The sequence below is a fragment of the Ranitomeya imitator genome, chromosome 5 (genome assembly GCF_032444005.1).
Source record: "Ranitomeya imitator isolate aRanImi1 chromosome 5, aRanImi1.pri, whole genome shotgun sequence".
NCBI lineage: Eukaryota > Metazoa > Chordata > Amphibia > Anura > Dendrobatidae > Ranitomeya > Ranitomeya imitator.
In genome coordinates this window covers 668,061,397-668,077,967 of record NC_091286.1, presented here as the reverse complement: position 1 = coordinate 668,077,967, position 16,571 = coordinate 668,061,397, and the positions used below count along the sequence as shown (strand labels likewise).

Genomic DNA, 16,571 nt, shown 5'->3' with positions numbered 1-16,571 from the left:
AAACAGTGGGAGATTAACATTTGCCTTTCTGCTTGTGTTCCAGTCCTGAGTGTGCCATCTCTCTTAAATAGTGGGCCATAGAAAGCCGAGTGTTTTTTTTTTTTAATTTGGTATCTAAATTCTCCCTGGAACAAAAAAAACAGTGGGAGATTAATATTGGCCTTTCTGCTTGTGTGCCAGTCCTGAGTGTGCCATCTTTCTCAAATAGTGGGCCATAGAATGCCTAGTGTTTTTTTTTTAAATTTTTTTTATCTAAATTCTCCCTGGAACAAAAAAAAAACAGTGGGAGATTAATATAGGCCTTTCTGCTTGTGTGCCAGTCCTGAGTGTGCCATCTCTCTAAAAAAGTGGGCCATAGAAAGCCTAGTGTTTTTTTTTTAAATTTGGTATCTAAATTATCCCTGGAACAAAAAAAAACAGTGGGAGTTTAATATTGGCCTTTCTGCTTGTGTGCCAGTCCTGAGTGTGCCATCTCTCTTAAATAGTGGGCCATAGAAAGCCCCGTGTTTTTTTTTTAAAATTTGGTATCTAAATTCTCCCTGAAAAAAAAACAGTGGGAGATTAATATTGGCCTTTCTGCTTGTGTGCCAGTCTTGAGTGTGCCATCTCTCTTAAATAGTGGGCCATAGAAAGTTCCGTGTTTTTTTTTTTAAATTTGGTATCTAAATTCTCCCTGAAAAAAAAAAACAGTGGGAGATTAATATTGGCCTTTCTGCTTGTGTGCCAGTCCTGAGTGTGCCATCTCTCTTAAATAGTGGGCAATAGAAAGCCTAGTGGTTTTTTTTTTTAATTTGGTATCTAAATTCTCCCTGAAAAAAAAAAACAGTGGGAGATTAATATTGGCCTTTCTGCTTGTGAGCCAGTCCTGAGTGTGCCATCTCTCTTAAATAGTGGGCCATAGAAAGCCTAGGGTTTTTTTTAAATTTGGTATCTAAATTCTCCCTGAAAAATAAAAAAAACAGTGGGAGATTAATATTGGCTTTTCTGCTTGTGTGCCAGTCCTGAGTGTGCCATCTCTCTTAAATAGTGGGCCATAGAAAGCCTAGTGTTTTTTTTTTATTTGGTATCTAAATTCTCCCTGGAACAAAAAAAAACATTGGGAGATTAAAATTGGCCTTTCTGCTTGTGTGCCAGTCCTGAGTGTGCCATCTCTCTTAAATAGTGGGCCATAGAAAGCCTAGTGGTTTTTTTTAAATTTGGTATCTAAATTCTCCCTGGAACAAAAAAAACATTGGGAGATTAAAATTGGCCTTTCTGCTTGTGTGCCAGTCCTGAGTGTGCCATCTCTCTTAAATAGTGGGCCATAGAAAGCCTAGTGTTTTTTTTTAAATTTGGTATCTAAATTCTCCTTGAAAAAAAAAACAGTGGGAGATTAATATTGGCCTTTCTGCTTGTGTGCCAGTCCTGAATGTGCCATCTCTCTTAAATAGTGGGCCATAGAAAGCCTACTGTTGTTTTTTTTTAAATTTGGTATCTAAATTCTCCCTGAAAAAAAAAACAGTGGGAGATTATTATTGGCCTTTCTGCTTGTGTGCCAGTCCTGAGTGTGCCATCTCTCTTAAATAGTGGGCAATAGAAAGCCTAGTGTTTTTTTTTAATTTGGTATCTAAATTCTCCCTGGAACAAAAAAAAAACTGTGGGAGATTAATATTGGCCTTTCTGCTTGTGTGCCAGTCCTGAGTGTGCCATCTCTCTTAAATAGTGGGCCATAGATAGCCTAATTTTTTTTTTAAATTTGGTATCTAAATTCTCCCTGAAAAAAAAAACAGTGGGAGATTAATATTGGCCTTTCTGCTTGTGTGACAGTCCTGAGTGTGCCATCTCTCTTAAATAGTGGGCAATAGAAAGCCTAGTGGTTTTTTTTTTAATTTGGTATCTAAATTCTCCCTGAAAAAAAAAACAGTGGGAGATTAATATTGGCCTTTCTGCTTGTGAGCCAGTCCTGAGTGTGCCATCTCTCTTAAATAGTGGGCCATAGAAAGCCTAGGGTTTTTTTTTAATTTGGTATCTAAATTCTCCCTGAAAAATAAAAAAAACAGTGGGAGATTAATATTGGCTTTTCTGCTTGTGTGCCAGTCCTGAGTGTGCCATCTCTCTTAAATAGTGGGCCATAGAAAGCCTAGTGTTTTTTTTTTATTTGGTATCTAAATTCTCCCTGGAACAAAAAAAAAAAACATTGGGAGATTAAAATTGGCCTTTCTGCTTGTGTGCCAGTCCTGAGTGTGCCATCTCTCTTAAATAGTGGGCCATAGAAAGCCGAGTGTTTTTTTTTTTTAATTTGGTATCTAAATTCTCCCTGGAACAAAAAAAAACAGTGGGAGATTAATATTTGCCTTTCTGCTTGTGTTCCAGTCCTGAGTGTGCCATCTCTCTTAAATAGTGGGCCACAGAAAGCCTAGTGTTTTTTTTTTTAAATTTGGTATCTAAATTCTCCCTGGAACAAAAAAAACAGTGGGAGATTAATATTGGCCTTTCTGCTTGTGTGCCAGTCCTGAGTGTGCCATCTTTCTCAAACAGTGGGCCATAGAATGCCTAGTGTTTTTTTTTTAAAATTTTTTTATCTAAATTCTCCCTGGAACAAAAAAAAACAGTGGGAGATTAATATAGGCCTTTCTGCTTGTGTGCCAGTCCTGAGTGTGCCATCTCTCTAAAAAAGTGGGCCATAGAAAGCCTAGTGTTTTTTTTTTTAAATTTGGTATCTAAATTATCCCTGGAACAAAAAAAAACAGTGGGAGTTTAATATTGGCCTTTCTGCTTGTGTGCCAGTCCTGAGTGTGCCATCTCTCTTAAATAGTGGGCCATAGAAAGCCCCGTGTTTTTTTTTTTAAATTTGGTATCTAAATTCTCCCTGAAAAAAAAACAGTGGGAGATTAATATTGGCCTTTCTGCTTGTGTGCCAGTCTTGAGTGTGCCATCTCTCTTAAATAGTGGGCCATAGAAAGCCCCGTGTTTTTTTTTTAAATTTGGTATCTAAATTCTCCCTGAAAAAAAAAAACAGTGGGAGATTAATATTGGCCTTTCTGCTTGTGTGCCAGTCCTGAGTGTGCCATCTCTCTTAAATAGTGGGCAATAGAAAGCCTAGTGTTTTTTTTTTTAATTTGGTATCTAAATTCTCCCTGAAAAAAAAAAACAGTGGGAGATTAATATTGGCCTTTCTGCTTGTGAGCCAGTCCTGAGTGTGCCATCTCTCTTAAATAGTGGGCCATAGAAAGCCTAGGGTTTTTTTTAAATTTGGTATCTAAATTCTCCCTGAAAAATAAAAAAAACAGTGGGAGATTAATATTGGCTTTTCTGCTTGTGTGCCAGTCCTGAGTGTGCCATCTCTCTTAAATAGTGGGCCATAGAAAGCCTAGTGTTTTTTTTTTATTTGGTATCTAAATTCTCCCTGGAACAAAAAAAAAACATTGGGAGATTAAAATTGGCCTTTCTGCTTGTGTGCCAGTCCTGAGTGTGCCATCTCTCTTAAATAGTGGGCCATAGAAAGTCTAGTGTTTTTTTTTAAATTTGGTATCTAAATTCTCCCTGGAACAAAAAAAACATTGGGAGATTAAAATTGGCCTTTCTGCTTGTGTGCCAGTCCTGAGTGTGCCATCTCTCTTAAATAGTGGGCCATAGAAAGCCTAGTGTTTTTTTTTAAATTTGGTATCTAAATTCTCCTTGAAAAAAAAAAACAGTGGGAGATTAATATTGGCCTTTCTGCTTGTGTGCCAGTCCTGAGTGTGCCATCTCTCTTAAATAGTGGGCCATAGAAAGCCTACTGTTGTTTTTTTTTTAATTTGGTATCTAAATTCTCCCTGAAAAAAAAAACAGTGGGAGATTATTATTGGCCTTTCTGCTTGTGTGCCAGTCCTGAGTGTGCCATCTCTCTTAAATAGTGGGCAATAGAAAGCCTAGTGTTTTTTTTTTATTTGGTATCTAAATTCTCCCTGGAACAAAAAAAAAACTGTGGGAGATTAATATTGGCCTTTCTGCTTGTGTGCCAGTCCTGAGTGTGCCATCTTTCTTAAATAGTGGGCCATTGAAAGCCTAGTGTTTTTTTTTTTTAAATTTGGTATCTAAATTCTCCCTGGAACAAAAAAAAAACAGTGGGAGTTTAATATTGGCCTTTCTGCTTGTGTGCCAGTCCTGAGTGTGCCATCTCTCTTAAATAGTGGGCCATAGAAAGCCCCGTGTTTTTTTTTTTTTTAAATTTGGTATCTAAATTCTCCCTGAAAAAAAAACAGTGGGAGATTAATATTGGCCTTTCTGCTTGTGTGCCAGTCTTGAGTGTGCCATCTCTCTTAAATAGTGGGCCATAGAAAGCCTAGTGTTGTTTTTTTTTAAATTTGGTATCTAAATTCTCCCTGAAAAAAAGAACAGTGGGAGATTAATATTGGCCTTTCTGCTTGTGTGCCAGTCCTGAGTGTGCCATCTCTCTTAAATAATGGGCCATAGAAAGCCTAGTGTTTTTTTTTTCAATTTGGTATCTAAATTCTCCCTGAAAAAAAAAACAGTGGGAGATTAATATTGGCCTTTCGGCTTGTGTGCCAGTCCTGAGTGTGCCATCTCTCTTAAATAGTGGGCCATAGAAAGCCTAGTGTTTTTTTTTTAAATTTGGTATCTAAATTCTCCCTGAAAAAAAAACAGTGGGAGATTAATATTGGCCTTTCTGCTTGTTTGCCAGTCCTGAGTGTGCCATCTCTCTTAAATAGTGGGCCATAGAAAGCCTACTGTTGTTTTTTTTTAAATTTGGTATCTAAATTCTCCCTGAAAAAAAAGAACAGTGGGAGATTAATATTGGCATTTCTGCTTGTGTGCCAGTCCTGAGTGTGCCATCTCTCTTAAATAGTGGGCCATAGAAAGCCTAGTGTTTTTTTTTTTATTTGGTATCTAAATTCTCCCTGAAAAAAAAAACAGTGGGAGATTAATATTGGCCTTTCTGCTTGTGTGCCAGTCCTGAGTGTGCCATCTCTCTTAAATAGTGGGCCATAGAAAGCCTAGTGTTTTTTTTTTAAATTTGGTATCTAAATTCTCCCTGAAAAAAAAAACAGTGGGAGATTAATATTGGCCTTTCTGCTTGTGTGCCAGTCCTGAGTGTGCCATCTCTCTTAAATAGTGGGCAATAGAAAGCCTAGTGTTTTTTTTTAATTTGGTATCTAAATTCTCCCTGGAACAAAAAAAAACTGTGGGAGATTAATATTGGCCTTTCTGCTTGTGTGCCAGTCCTGAGTGTGCCATCTCTCTTAAATAGTGGGCCATAGAAAGCCTAATGTTTATTTTTAAATTTGGTATCTAAATTCTCCCTGGAACAAAAAAAAAACATTGGGAGATTAAAATTGGCCTTTCTGCTTGTGTGCCAGTCCTGAGTGTGCCATCTCTCTTAAATAGTGGGCCATAGAAAGCCTAGTGTTTTTTTTTAAATTTGGTATCTAAATTCTCCCTGGAACAAAAAAAACATTAGGAGTTTAATATTGGCCTTTCTGCTTGTGTGCCAGTCCTGAGTGTGCCATCTTTTTCAAATAGTGGGCCATAGAATGCCTAGTGTTTTTTTTTTTTAATTTTTTTATCTAAATTCTCCGTGGAACAAAAAAAAAACAGTGGGAGATTAATATAGGCCTTTCTGCTTGTGTGCCAGTCCTGAGTGTGCCATCTCTCTAAAAAAGTGGGCCATAGAAAGCCTAGTGTTTTTTTTTTAAATTTGGTATCTAAATTATCCCTGGAACAAAAAAAAACAGTGGGAGTTTAATATTGGCCTTTCTGCTTGTGTGCCAGTCCTGAGTGTGCCATCTCTCTTAAATAGTGGGCCATAGAAAGCCCCGTGTTTTTTTTTTTTTTTAAATTTGGTATCTAAATTCTCCCTGAAAAAAAAACAGTGGGAGATTAATATTGGCCTTTCTGCTTGTGTGCCAGTCTTGAGTGTGCCATCTCTCTTAAATAGTGGGCCATAGAAAGCCTAGTGTTGTTTTTTTTAAAATTTGGTATCTAAATTCTCCCTGAAAAAAAGAACAGTGGGATATTAATATTGGCCTTTCTGCTTGTGTGCCAGTCTTGAGTGTGCCATCTCTCTTAAATAGTGGGCCATAGAAAGCCTAGTGTTTTTTTTTTTTTAAATTTGGTATCTAAATTCTCCCTGAAAAAAAAGAAACAGTGGGAGATTAATATTGGCCTTTCTGCTTGTGTGCCAGTCCTGAGTGTGCCATCTCTCTTAAATAGTGGGCCATAGAAAGCCTAGTGTTTTCTTTTAAATTTGGTATCTAAATTCTCCCTGAAAAAAAAACAGTGGGAGATTAATATTGGCCTTTCTGCTTGTGTGCCAGTCCTGAGTGTGACATCTCTCTTAAATAGTGGGCCATAGAAAGTCTAGTGTTTTTTTTTTAAATTTGGTATCTAAATTCTCCCTGAAAAAAAAAACAGTGGGAGATTAATATTGGCCTTTCTGCTTGTGTGCCAGTCCTGAGTGTGCCATCTCTCTTAAATAGTGGGCAATAGAAAGCCTAGTGTTTTTTTTTTATTTGGTATCTAAATTCTCCCTGAAAAAAAAAACAGTGGGAGATTAATATTGGCCTTTCTGCTTGTGAGCCAGTCCTGAGTGTGCCATCTCTCTTAAATAGTGGGCCATAGAAAGCCCCGTGTTTTTTTTTTAAATTTGGTATCTAAATTCTCCCTGGAACAAAAAAAAACTGTGGGAGATTAATATTGGCCTTTCTGCTTGTGTGCCAGTCCTGAGTGTGCCATCTCTCTTAAATAGTGGGCCATAGAAAGCCCCGTGTTTTTTTTTTTAAATTTGGTATCTAAATTTTCCCTGGAACAAAAAAAAAACAGTGGGAGATTAATATTGGCCTTTCTGCTTGTGTGCCAGTCCTGAGTGTGCCATCTCTCTTAAATAGTGGGCAATAGAAAGCCTAGTGTTTTTTTTTTATTTGGTATCTAAATTCTCCCTGAAAAAAAAAACAGTGGGAGATTAATATTGGCCTTTCTGCTTGTGAGCCAGTCCTGAGTGTGCCATCTCTCTTATATAGTGGGTAATAGAAAGCCTAGTGTTTTTTTTTAATTTGGTATCTAAATTCTCCCTGTAACAAAAAAAAAACTGTGGGAGATTAATATTGGCCTTTCTGCTTGTGTGCCAGTCCTGAGTGTGCCATCTCTCTTAAATAGTGGGCCATAGAAAGCCCAGTGCTTTTTTTTTAAATTTGGTATCTAAATTCTCCCTGGAACAAAAAAAAAACAGTGGGAGATTAATATTGGCCTTTCTGCTTGTGTGCCAGTCCTGAGTGTGCCATCTCTCTTAAATAGTGGGCCATAGATAGCCTAATGTTTTTTTTTAAATTTGGTATCTAAATTCTCCCTGAAAAAAAAAACAGTGGGAGATTAATATTGGCCTTTCTGCTTGTGTGCCAGTCCTGAGTGTGCCATCTCTCTTAAATAGTGGGCAATAGAAAGCCTAGGGTTTTTTTTTTAATTTGGTATCTAAATTCTCCCTGAAAAAAAAAACAGTGGGAGATTAATATTGGCCTTTCTGCTTGTGAGCCAGTCCTGAGTGTGCCATCTCTCTTAAATAGTGGGCCATAGAAAGCCTAGGGTTTTTTTTTTTAATTTGGTATCTAAATTCTCCCTGAAAAATAAAAAAAACAGTGGGAGATTAATATTGGCCTTTCTGCTTGTGTGCCAGACCTGAGTGTGCCATCTCTCTTAAATAGTGGGCCATAGAAAGCCTAGTGTTTTTTTTTTTAATTTGGTATCTAAATTCTCCCTGGAACAAAAAAAAAACATTGGGAGTTTAATATTGGCCTTTCTGCTTGTGTGCCAGTCCTGAGTGTGACATCTCTCTTAAATAGTGGGCCATAGAAAGCCCCGTGTTTTTTTTTTTTTTTTAAATTTGGTATCTAAATTCTCCCTGAAAAAAAAACAGTGGGAGATTAATATTGGCCTTTCTGCTTGTGTGCCAGTCTTGAGTGTGCCATCTCTCTTAAATAGTGGGCCATAGAAAGCCTAGTGTTGTTTTTTTTTAAATTTGGTATCTAAATTCTCCCTGAAAAAAAGAACAGTGGGAGATTAATATTGGCCTTTCTGCTTGTGTGCCAGTCCTGAGTGTGCCATCTCTCTTAAATAGTGGGCAATAGAAAGCCTAGTGTTTTTTTTTTATTTGGTATCTAAATTCTCCCTGAAAAAAAAAACAGTGGGAGATTAATATTGGCCTTTCTGCTTGTGAGCCAGTCCTGAGTGTGCCATCTCTCTTATATAGTGGGTAATAGAAAGCCTAGTGTTTTTTTTTAATTTGGTATCTAAATTCTCCCTGTAACAAAAAAAAAACTGTGGGAGATTAATATTGGCCTTTCTGCTTGTGTGCCAGTCCTGAGTGTGCCATCTCTCTTAAATAGTGGGCCATAGAAAGCCCAGTGCTTTTTTTTTAAATTTGGTATCTAAATTCTCCCTGGAACAAAAAAAAAACAGTGGGAGATTAATATTGGCCTTTCTGCTTGTGTGCCAGTCCTGAGTGTGCCATCTCTCTTAAATAGTGGGCCATAGATAGCCTAATGTTTTTTTTTAAATTTGGTATCTAAATTCTCCCTGAAAAAAAAAACAGTGGGAGATTAATATTGGCCTTTCTGCTTGTGTGCCAGTCCTGAGTGTGCCATCTCTCTTAAATAGTGGGCAATAGAAAGCCTAGGGTTTTTTTTTTAATTTGGTATCTAAATTCTCCCTGAAAAAAAAAACAGTGGGAGATTAATATTGGCCTTTCTGCTTGTGAGCCAGTCCTGAGTGTGCCATCTCTCTTAAATAGTGGGCCATAGAAAGCCTAGGGTTTTTTTTTTTAATTTGGTATCTAAATTCTCCCTGAAAAATAAAAAAAACAGTGGGAGATTAATATTGGCCTTTCTGCTTGTGTGCCAGACCTGAGTGTGCCATCTCTCTTAAATAGTGGGCCATAGAAAGCCTAGTGTTTTTTTTTTTAATTTGGTATCTAAATTCTCCCTGGAACAAAAAAAAAACATTGGGAGTTTAATATTGGCCTTTCTGCTTGTGTGCCAGTCCTGAGTGTGACATCTCTCTTAAATAGTGGGCCATAGAAAGCCCCGTGTTTTTTTTTTTTTTTTAAATTTGGTATCTAAATTCTCCCTGAAAAAAAAACAGTGGGAGATTAATATTGGCCTTTCTGCTTGTGTGCCAGTCTTGAGTGTGCCATCTCTCTTAAATAGTGGGCCATAGAAAGCCTAGTGTTGTTTTTTTTTAAATTTGGTATCTAAATTCTCCCTGAAAAAAAGAACAGTGGGAGATTAATATTGGCCTTTCTGCTTGTGTGCCAGTCCTGAGTGTGCCATCTCTCTTAAATAATGGGCCATAGAAAGCCTAGTGTTTTTTTTTCAATTTGGTATCTAAATTCTCCCTGAAAAAAAAAACAGTGGGAGATTAATATTGGCCTTTCTGCTTGTGTGCCAGTCCTGAGTGTGCCATCTCTCTGAGGCTATGTTCACACGTTCAGGATTTCCATCCTTTTTTTTTCCTGACTGAAACCGCAGGTCTCTGCAGAAAACGCAGGTGCGTTTTTTTGTGCGTTTTTGGTGCGTTTTTGGTGCGTTTTTTAGTGCGTTTTTTAGTGCGTTTTTTAGTGCGTTTTTTGATGCAGTTTTGTCTGCAGATTGTCTGTGTTTGACAGAAATAAAGTTTACTGCAGTGGGGGGAAGAAAAAAAAAAAAAATGATGTCATTTCCTTGTCCAACCCTTTTCTTCTTCCATCCTCCATTTTGGAACTTACACATCAAAATGAGTGGACGTGCAGAGCGTCGTCCAGATGACAGCCCACGGATCCAGCTCCGCACGCCACACCGGATTGCGATCCTGGGGTTGATGCTTCTAATTCTGAATCGACATGCACGTCAGGTAAGCAGATGTCTGTTTGTTTTATATATTGGTTTATGGGTACTTGTCCACATTCTGGAAACGTTGTATGTTTGGCGCTGCGTGTGGCCGCAGCGCCAAACATGCAGCGTCCACATGTCAGCATACTGGAGGTGATGTCATGAAATCACGTGTCCACTGTGTGTCATCCGTCAGCCCTGCGACTCCGGACATGCTGCGCGTCTTTTATGATCACAGCATGTCTGTGTTCCTTGTTGTGAAACTGCGGCTCCGCAATGAATAAAAGAGGACCCTATACGTCGGGTGTGATGATGCTGGATTTGTACAATGAACACATCTGGCATCATTGCGTACTAGAATGGGGTGGGCCTTCCTGAATGTGGACACGTATCCTTACATAATCGACATTGTTTTCCTTGCATGTTTGATATATTTTTCTAATTGTTGTGTTTACGAAATATTTTTTTATTTTTCTATTTAGCGGCGGCCGAGAAGACGTGTGCAGAAACGATTGTGGGTGCACCCGCTTGTAGAAGACCGAACTGAGAAGGGGCACTTTCATGTGCTGTACAATGATTTGAGGAGGTAAGTAGAAATATATAGAATGACTAATTTACCTTTTTTGGCTAGCAATACTTGTGAAGTAACCCTTTTTTGTTGTTCTTTTGCAATTTTCAGATATCCTGAAAAATTTATATCGTTTTGTCGGTTACCAATTATTGCCTTTGACAGACTGCTTACCATCCTGGCACCCCATTTAACACTGCAAGACACAGTGATGAGGAAGTCCATCTCTGCTGAGGAAAGGCTGCTCATCACCTTGCGGTAAGTAACAATTTTTGGGGGGAATGTTGTTAGGTCTGTATTTTACTTGTGTGTGTGTCCAGTATGTGTGATTAAACCCACCCAGTCCTCTTTTTGGACAGGGGGCACACATACACACACACACGTGAGATACGGGCGAGTGTTGCATGGTAAACCCCGGCTCTGCCGCCTGCACTCTGGAGCGGAGTCTGCACCCACATACCAATACATGGAGCCGCACGCTCCACAACGGAGTGCATGCAGCAGGTCCGGGGATTACCATGCAACACTCGGTCATATCTCGCATGCGTGTGTGCACAAGTCCCATCAGGCCTTTTATTAATGTTTTTTACACCCTTTGTGTTGTGCTGGGTGTTAATGCCAGCATTATTGAATGGTGCTGGACGCATATAATAGCGGCCTTAACTTGTGACATGTTGTAATTACCTTTTTGTGTGACATTTCTAATTTTCTTTTTTGTTTCTTTGCAGATTTTTGGCCACAGGAGAGAGCTATACATCCCTGCACCTCCAATTTAGAGTTGGTAAATCTACCATCTCTAACATTGTGAGGTGTACATGTACCGTCATCTGGCAGAAGTTGCAGCCCATGGTGATGCCTTCCCCAACCGAGGAGACTTGGCTGCAGGTTGCAGCAGGCTTTCAGTCTGTGGCCAATTTCCCAAACTGCATAGGTGCAGTCGATGGTAAACATGTTCGGGTTCAGCAGCCACCACGATCAGGATCACGCTTCTTTAATTATAAGAAGTATTTTTCAGTGGTCCTGATGGCGGTGGCTGATGCCCATTACAAATTTGTTGCCATTGACGTTGGTGCCTATGGTAGTACTGGGGATTCTCGGGTGTTGCGAACGTCACAGATTGGGATGCAAATTCTTCGAGATGGCGGCACGCTCCCAGCCCCACGACCTTTGCCGGGTTCCACACATCCAGTGCCGTTCGTGATGGTATCGGATGAGGCGTTTCCCTTAACGACAACCCTGCTGCGCCCATACCCACGAAGGGGACTGGATGCCCGACGGAGGATTTTTAATTATCGGCTGAGTCGTGCACGCAGATATGTGGAATGCACCTTTGGGATCATGACTAGTCAGTGGAGGATCTTTCACACTGCCATTCAGTTGGACACAGACACCGTTGATGCTGTGATAAAGGCTTGCTGTGTACTCCACAACTATGCTCGTGAATACAACACTGACGTTGATGTGGAGTACCAGCAGCCAGTATTTAATCCAGTTGACAACGGGGGTCTGGGTAGGCCGTCCAACTCTGGTGTGCGTGTGAGAGAATCCTTCACTGACTACTTTATGAGTCCTGAAGGTGCCGTGCACTGGCAATACTCCTGTGCTGGTGTTGAGCAGCCTGACCAGCAGAGAAGGATGCATCTACACTGACCCCCCCAGAAATGTTGCCGACATCGCTGATAACAGTTTTGACAACATCCCGAAGAATGAGAAACGCCAGCAACCAACACAAAAGTTTGAAAAAAAATTTTTTTGTTCCATGTTACCAAAAAAACTGTGTTAAATAATTGATTGTAATATCAATAAAAAATCTATTTGGCTGTAATTAAATTTTTTTTTTTTTTTTGGCTACAAAAAATTGGGTGTTTTATGAAAATAATAGCAGTATGACGTATACAATTGTTAACACATCAACACATAAACCACTAATTGATAGCCCATAAACCCAGGATAGCGGCCTTGACCGCATTGTAATAAAGAAGAGAATAGTCTGTTTGAAATGTAATATATTTAAAAGAACACAAATTCTTTGCAATATTTACATAAGATTTTTCAATTAGAAAAAACAAAAAAAAGCCCCTTTCAAAGCCAACCGGCAACTGGAGCTAAAAAACAAACCAAAAAAAACTCGGTGCCACTGAAAATTTTTGCCCATGTTCAATTCAGAAAAGTATATTCTGGAGAATAGAGGAAATTTGATCCCTCTGATTGATATGATGCTCCCCCCATATGCTGCGAACTTCCTCTATCTCCAGAAGTAACTTGGCTGTGGGCCAAATACTGGGGTCTGGTAGCTTGTGTTTCCGGTGTTCGGTGTCGGGGCCTGAAAAGTCCCAACACCCCCATCAGAACTTCATTGTATGGAGATATCGGAGCAGGGTCCTCCAGAGCAGTGAGGGACATCTGGACCATGGACATGAAAAGAGATTGTCTATCCGGTGGCAGGGAGCGTGTTTTTCTTGCCACAGTTATTGCGAAGGAGTCGCAGTGGTCATCAGAACTAGATTTTTTTAATAGATCTAACGTGTCGCAAGCGATTTGGACAGTTTGATCATCTTGGTTTTTCTTTGTTTTTTTTTTTTTTTTCTCTGCTGCCACCGGATAGACAGCTCTCTTCTCCACTCTCACAGCTTCTGCGGAATCAGATGCTTCAGCAGCTGCTGAACTAGATGTTGATGCAGCAGCTGCTGAAGTGGATGCTGATTCAGCAGAAGCTGTGGGAGTGGAGGTAGAGATGGTCCCTCCCACTCCAGAGGAACTGCCTGCTCCATCCTCTTTGTCGCTGTCCTCCAAATCAGCTACCGACATGTTTCCTTCCGTCCTGTTGGAGAAAAAAAAAACATCAATTTTTCGCACAACATATTATATTTAAATAATCATGTGGAGTGGATTTTAACTTACTTTCTCAATGTCCTACTGGACACAAGAAACTGCAGCTCTTCGCTAAATGGGAATTTACTTTTGCTCGGCGAAGAGCCACTCTTAGAACATTCGTTCAGGAACTTCGTGAAACGGTCTCTGATTGAGCGCCACCGTTTCCTCACATCGTTATCTACCAAAAAAAGGTTACAAAATACAACAACATTTTTTGTGAGATCTAAACAAATTATATTTTTAATATACTCAAGGTTTACTAAATAAATTTAATTAAAATTACCAATTTGCTGCTGTGTACTCCCTGGATACTTGTCCAAATCTGGGATAAGGTCTCGTACAATTTTGGTCCAGGCTAGTTCCCGGAAATATTTATCCTTGTAGGATTCATCGGCTGGGTCCCACAAGGCCGGATAATCCCGAACCTACAATAAATACAATAGTGTCATCTCATAATCTATAGCGCGACCAAGTAATGTTACACAATTGCTGGAAATATTTCAAAGTAACCCCTAATAACTGAACACAAGCACAAACTGAAAACACAAACACCAATAAAAACGCTTGTGTGCAGTTGTTTTACCACTAGCTCTGTCGCCGTCAATCCTGAGTGGTTCGTGCGACAATCAACAACATTCATTAAAAAACACACTATAAAGTGAAATAGTTAGGGTAGGGTTAGGGCTCATAACCGTAAGCACTCTACCCCAAAAGGGATCCTAAACATAACACAACCACAAAAGGGATCCTAACCCTACAGGGATCCTAACCCTAACCCTACAGGTATCCTAACCCTAACCCAACAGGTATCCTAACCCTAACCCTAACCCTACAGGTATCCTAACCCTAACCCTAACCCTACAGGGATCCTAACCCTAACCCTACAGGGATCCTAACCCTAACCCTAACCCTACAGGGATACTAACCCTAACCCTAACCCTACAGGGATCCTAACCCTAACCCTAAAGGGATCCTAACCCTAACCCTACAGGGATCCTAACCCTACCCCTAAAGCTATTGTAAGGTGGCATTAAGCACGGTTAGTAATGGCGAGGCGTCAATAAGACGCCGATCAATTATTAATCCTAAGGTTTACTATAATATATGTGGACCCCCCTAAAAAAAAAAATGTGTTGGGGTCCCCCTATTTTTTTAGGCCAGAAAGGCTAAGCAGACAGCTGTGGGCCAATATTTGACGCCCGGGAAGGGGTTAAAATACCCATGGCTGTTCCCAGGCTATGAATATTAACCCACAGCTGTCTGCGTAGCCTTTCTGGCACTAAAAAATAGGGTGACCCGAAAAAAAAAAACGTGTTGGGGTCCCCCTATATTTTTAGGCCAGAAAGGCTAAGCAGACAGCTGTGGGCCAATATTTGACGCCCGGGAAGGGGTTAAAATACCCATGGCTGTTCCCAGGCTATGAATATAAGCCCACGGCTGTCTGCGTAGCCTTTCTGGCACTAAAATATAGGGGGCCCCGAAAAAAAAACGTGTTGGGGTCCCCCTATATTTTTAGGCCAGAAAGGCTACGCAGACAGCCGTGGGCTTATATTCATAGCCTAGGAAAGGGGCCATGGATATTTGCCCCCCCCTGGCTACAAATATAAGCCCGCAGCCGCCCCGGAAAAGGCGCATCAAAAAGATGCGCCAATTCCGGCACTTAGCCCCTCTCTTCCCACTCCCGTGTAGCGGTGGGATATGGGGTAATGAGGGGTTAATGCCACCTTGCTATTGTAAGGTGGCATTAAGCCCGGTTAATAATGGAGAGGCGTCAATGAGACGCCTATCCATTATTAAGCCAATGAAAGGGTTAAAAAAAAAACACAAACACTAGAAAAAATATTTTAATGAAATAAAGACACACACTTTTTGACAATTCTTTTATTGCACGCTCAATCCATCCTGAAGACCCTCGACCTGAAAAAAAGGCAAAACAAAAAAACAAATTCATACTCCCTGGCCCTGTCCGCAGAAATCCATCGAGGGTCCCACGAAGATCTTCCATGGAGAACAGACACATCCAGAGATGTGTCTGCTCTCCACGGCTGCAGCAACACACTGACAGGAGCCATAGTTCCTGTCGGTGTGTCACTGCGCATGCGCGAGCGAGTTTACCGGCGGTCATTGACCCCGGCACTCTCGCTTAACGGCAGTGCTGCGTGGGAAAGTTCAACGCAGCTGTACTGCCGTTAACCGAGACGCCGGCGCCATTGAGCTCCGGGACAGTACGCGATACACTGCTAGGAGCTTCGCTCCTGGCAGTGTATCACCGGAGAGCAGGAGATCGGCGTGGGACAATCGTTTTATGGATTCTGCGGACAGGGAGTATGGATTTGCTTTATTATTTTGGGATTTTTTCATTGAGGATCGAGGGCTTCGCCTACAAGTGTGGTGTATGGTGAGTATATACTCTATGTTATGTGTTGTATGTACTGTACTGTGTGTCATGTTTGTGTATTGTGTGTTTGTGTTTGGTGTGAACTTTAGTATTGTGCTAAGTCGCCGGACACAGGGACAACTCTCCCATCCTAAATACCGGATGGGAGTAGTAGTCCGATACGGCGACTTAGCACAATAGAGGCATATCGTCGCATGGGGACGGACACACAGACTTACCAAATCAATCAGACGCCCGACATCGATCCCCATGCGACGGTATGCCTCCATAGTGACAGTCTCTTCGGGATACACTCAGGACCACACACGCCGCCCACGGACTTCCGCCCACGCACTTCCGCCCGCTTCCCCGAACTTCCTGCAGCAGCGGTTCTGCACATCAAACCGCAGTAAAACACGCAGATATATTTTTGATCTGCGTGTTTTACTGCGATTTTGACCTCACAATGGAGGTCTATGGGTGCAGAACCGCTGCGGCTCCGGAAAAAGAATTGACATGCTCCTTCTTTTTTCCGGGAGCTATTCAGCGCGTCTTTTTTTTAACAATTTCCGGACCATGTGCACAGTGTGTCCTGTTTTCCATAGGGTACAGTGTACTGTACCCTGCATGGAAAACAGCTGCGGAACCGCAGCGGCAAAACCGCCGCGGTTCCGCGGTAAAAAACGCACTGTGTGAACATGGCCTTAAATAGTGGGCCATAGAAAGCCTAGTGTTTTTTTTTAAATTTGGTATCTAAATTCTCCCTGAAAAAAAAACAGTGGGAGATTAATATTGGCCTTTCTGCTTGTTTGCCAGTCCTGAGTGTGCCATCTCTCTTAAATAGTGGGCCATAGAAAGCCTACTGTTGTTTTTTTTTAAATTTGGTATCTAAATTCTCCCTGAAAAAAAAGAACAG

General features: G+C 40.7%; 3 protein-coding genes across 6 annotated transcripts in view; 2 read left to right on the top strand and 1 right to left on the bottom strand.

The window, feature by feature from the left end:
* The window catches only part of LOC138638736 (cytochrome P450 2B4-like), a 509,280-nt gene that overhangs the window by 124,382 nt on the left and 368,327 nt on the right, over positions 1–16,571 (top strand). The window lies entirely within an intron of this gene.
* Positions 9,581–12,224, top strand: LOC138638735 (uncharacterized). The gene is made up of 4 exons (XM_069728277.1): positions 9,581–9,858; positions 10,319–10,422; positions 10,516–10,662; positions 11,133–12,224. Exons 1-4 carry the CDS (start codon positions 9,676–9,678, stop codon positions 12,052–12,054), a joined length of 1,356 nt encoding a protein of 451 aa, XP_069584378.1. The 5' UTR covers positions 9,581–9,675; the 3' UTR covers positions 12,055–12,224.
* Positions 12,562–16,116, bottom strand: LOC138680768 (uncharacterized). The gene is made up of 4 exons (XM_069768031.1): positions 15,895–16,116; positions 13,562–13,703; positions 13,306–13,456; positions 12,562–13,225 (listed from the first exon to the last, which is right to left on the bottom strand). The coding sequence occupies exons 1-4, from the start codon at positions 15,943–15,945 to the stop codon at positions 12,562–12,564; spliced, it is 1,008 nt and encodes a 335-aa protein (XP_069624132.1). The 5' UTR covers positions 15,946–16,116.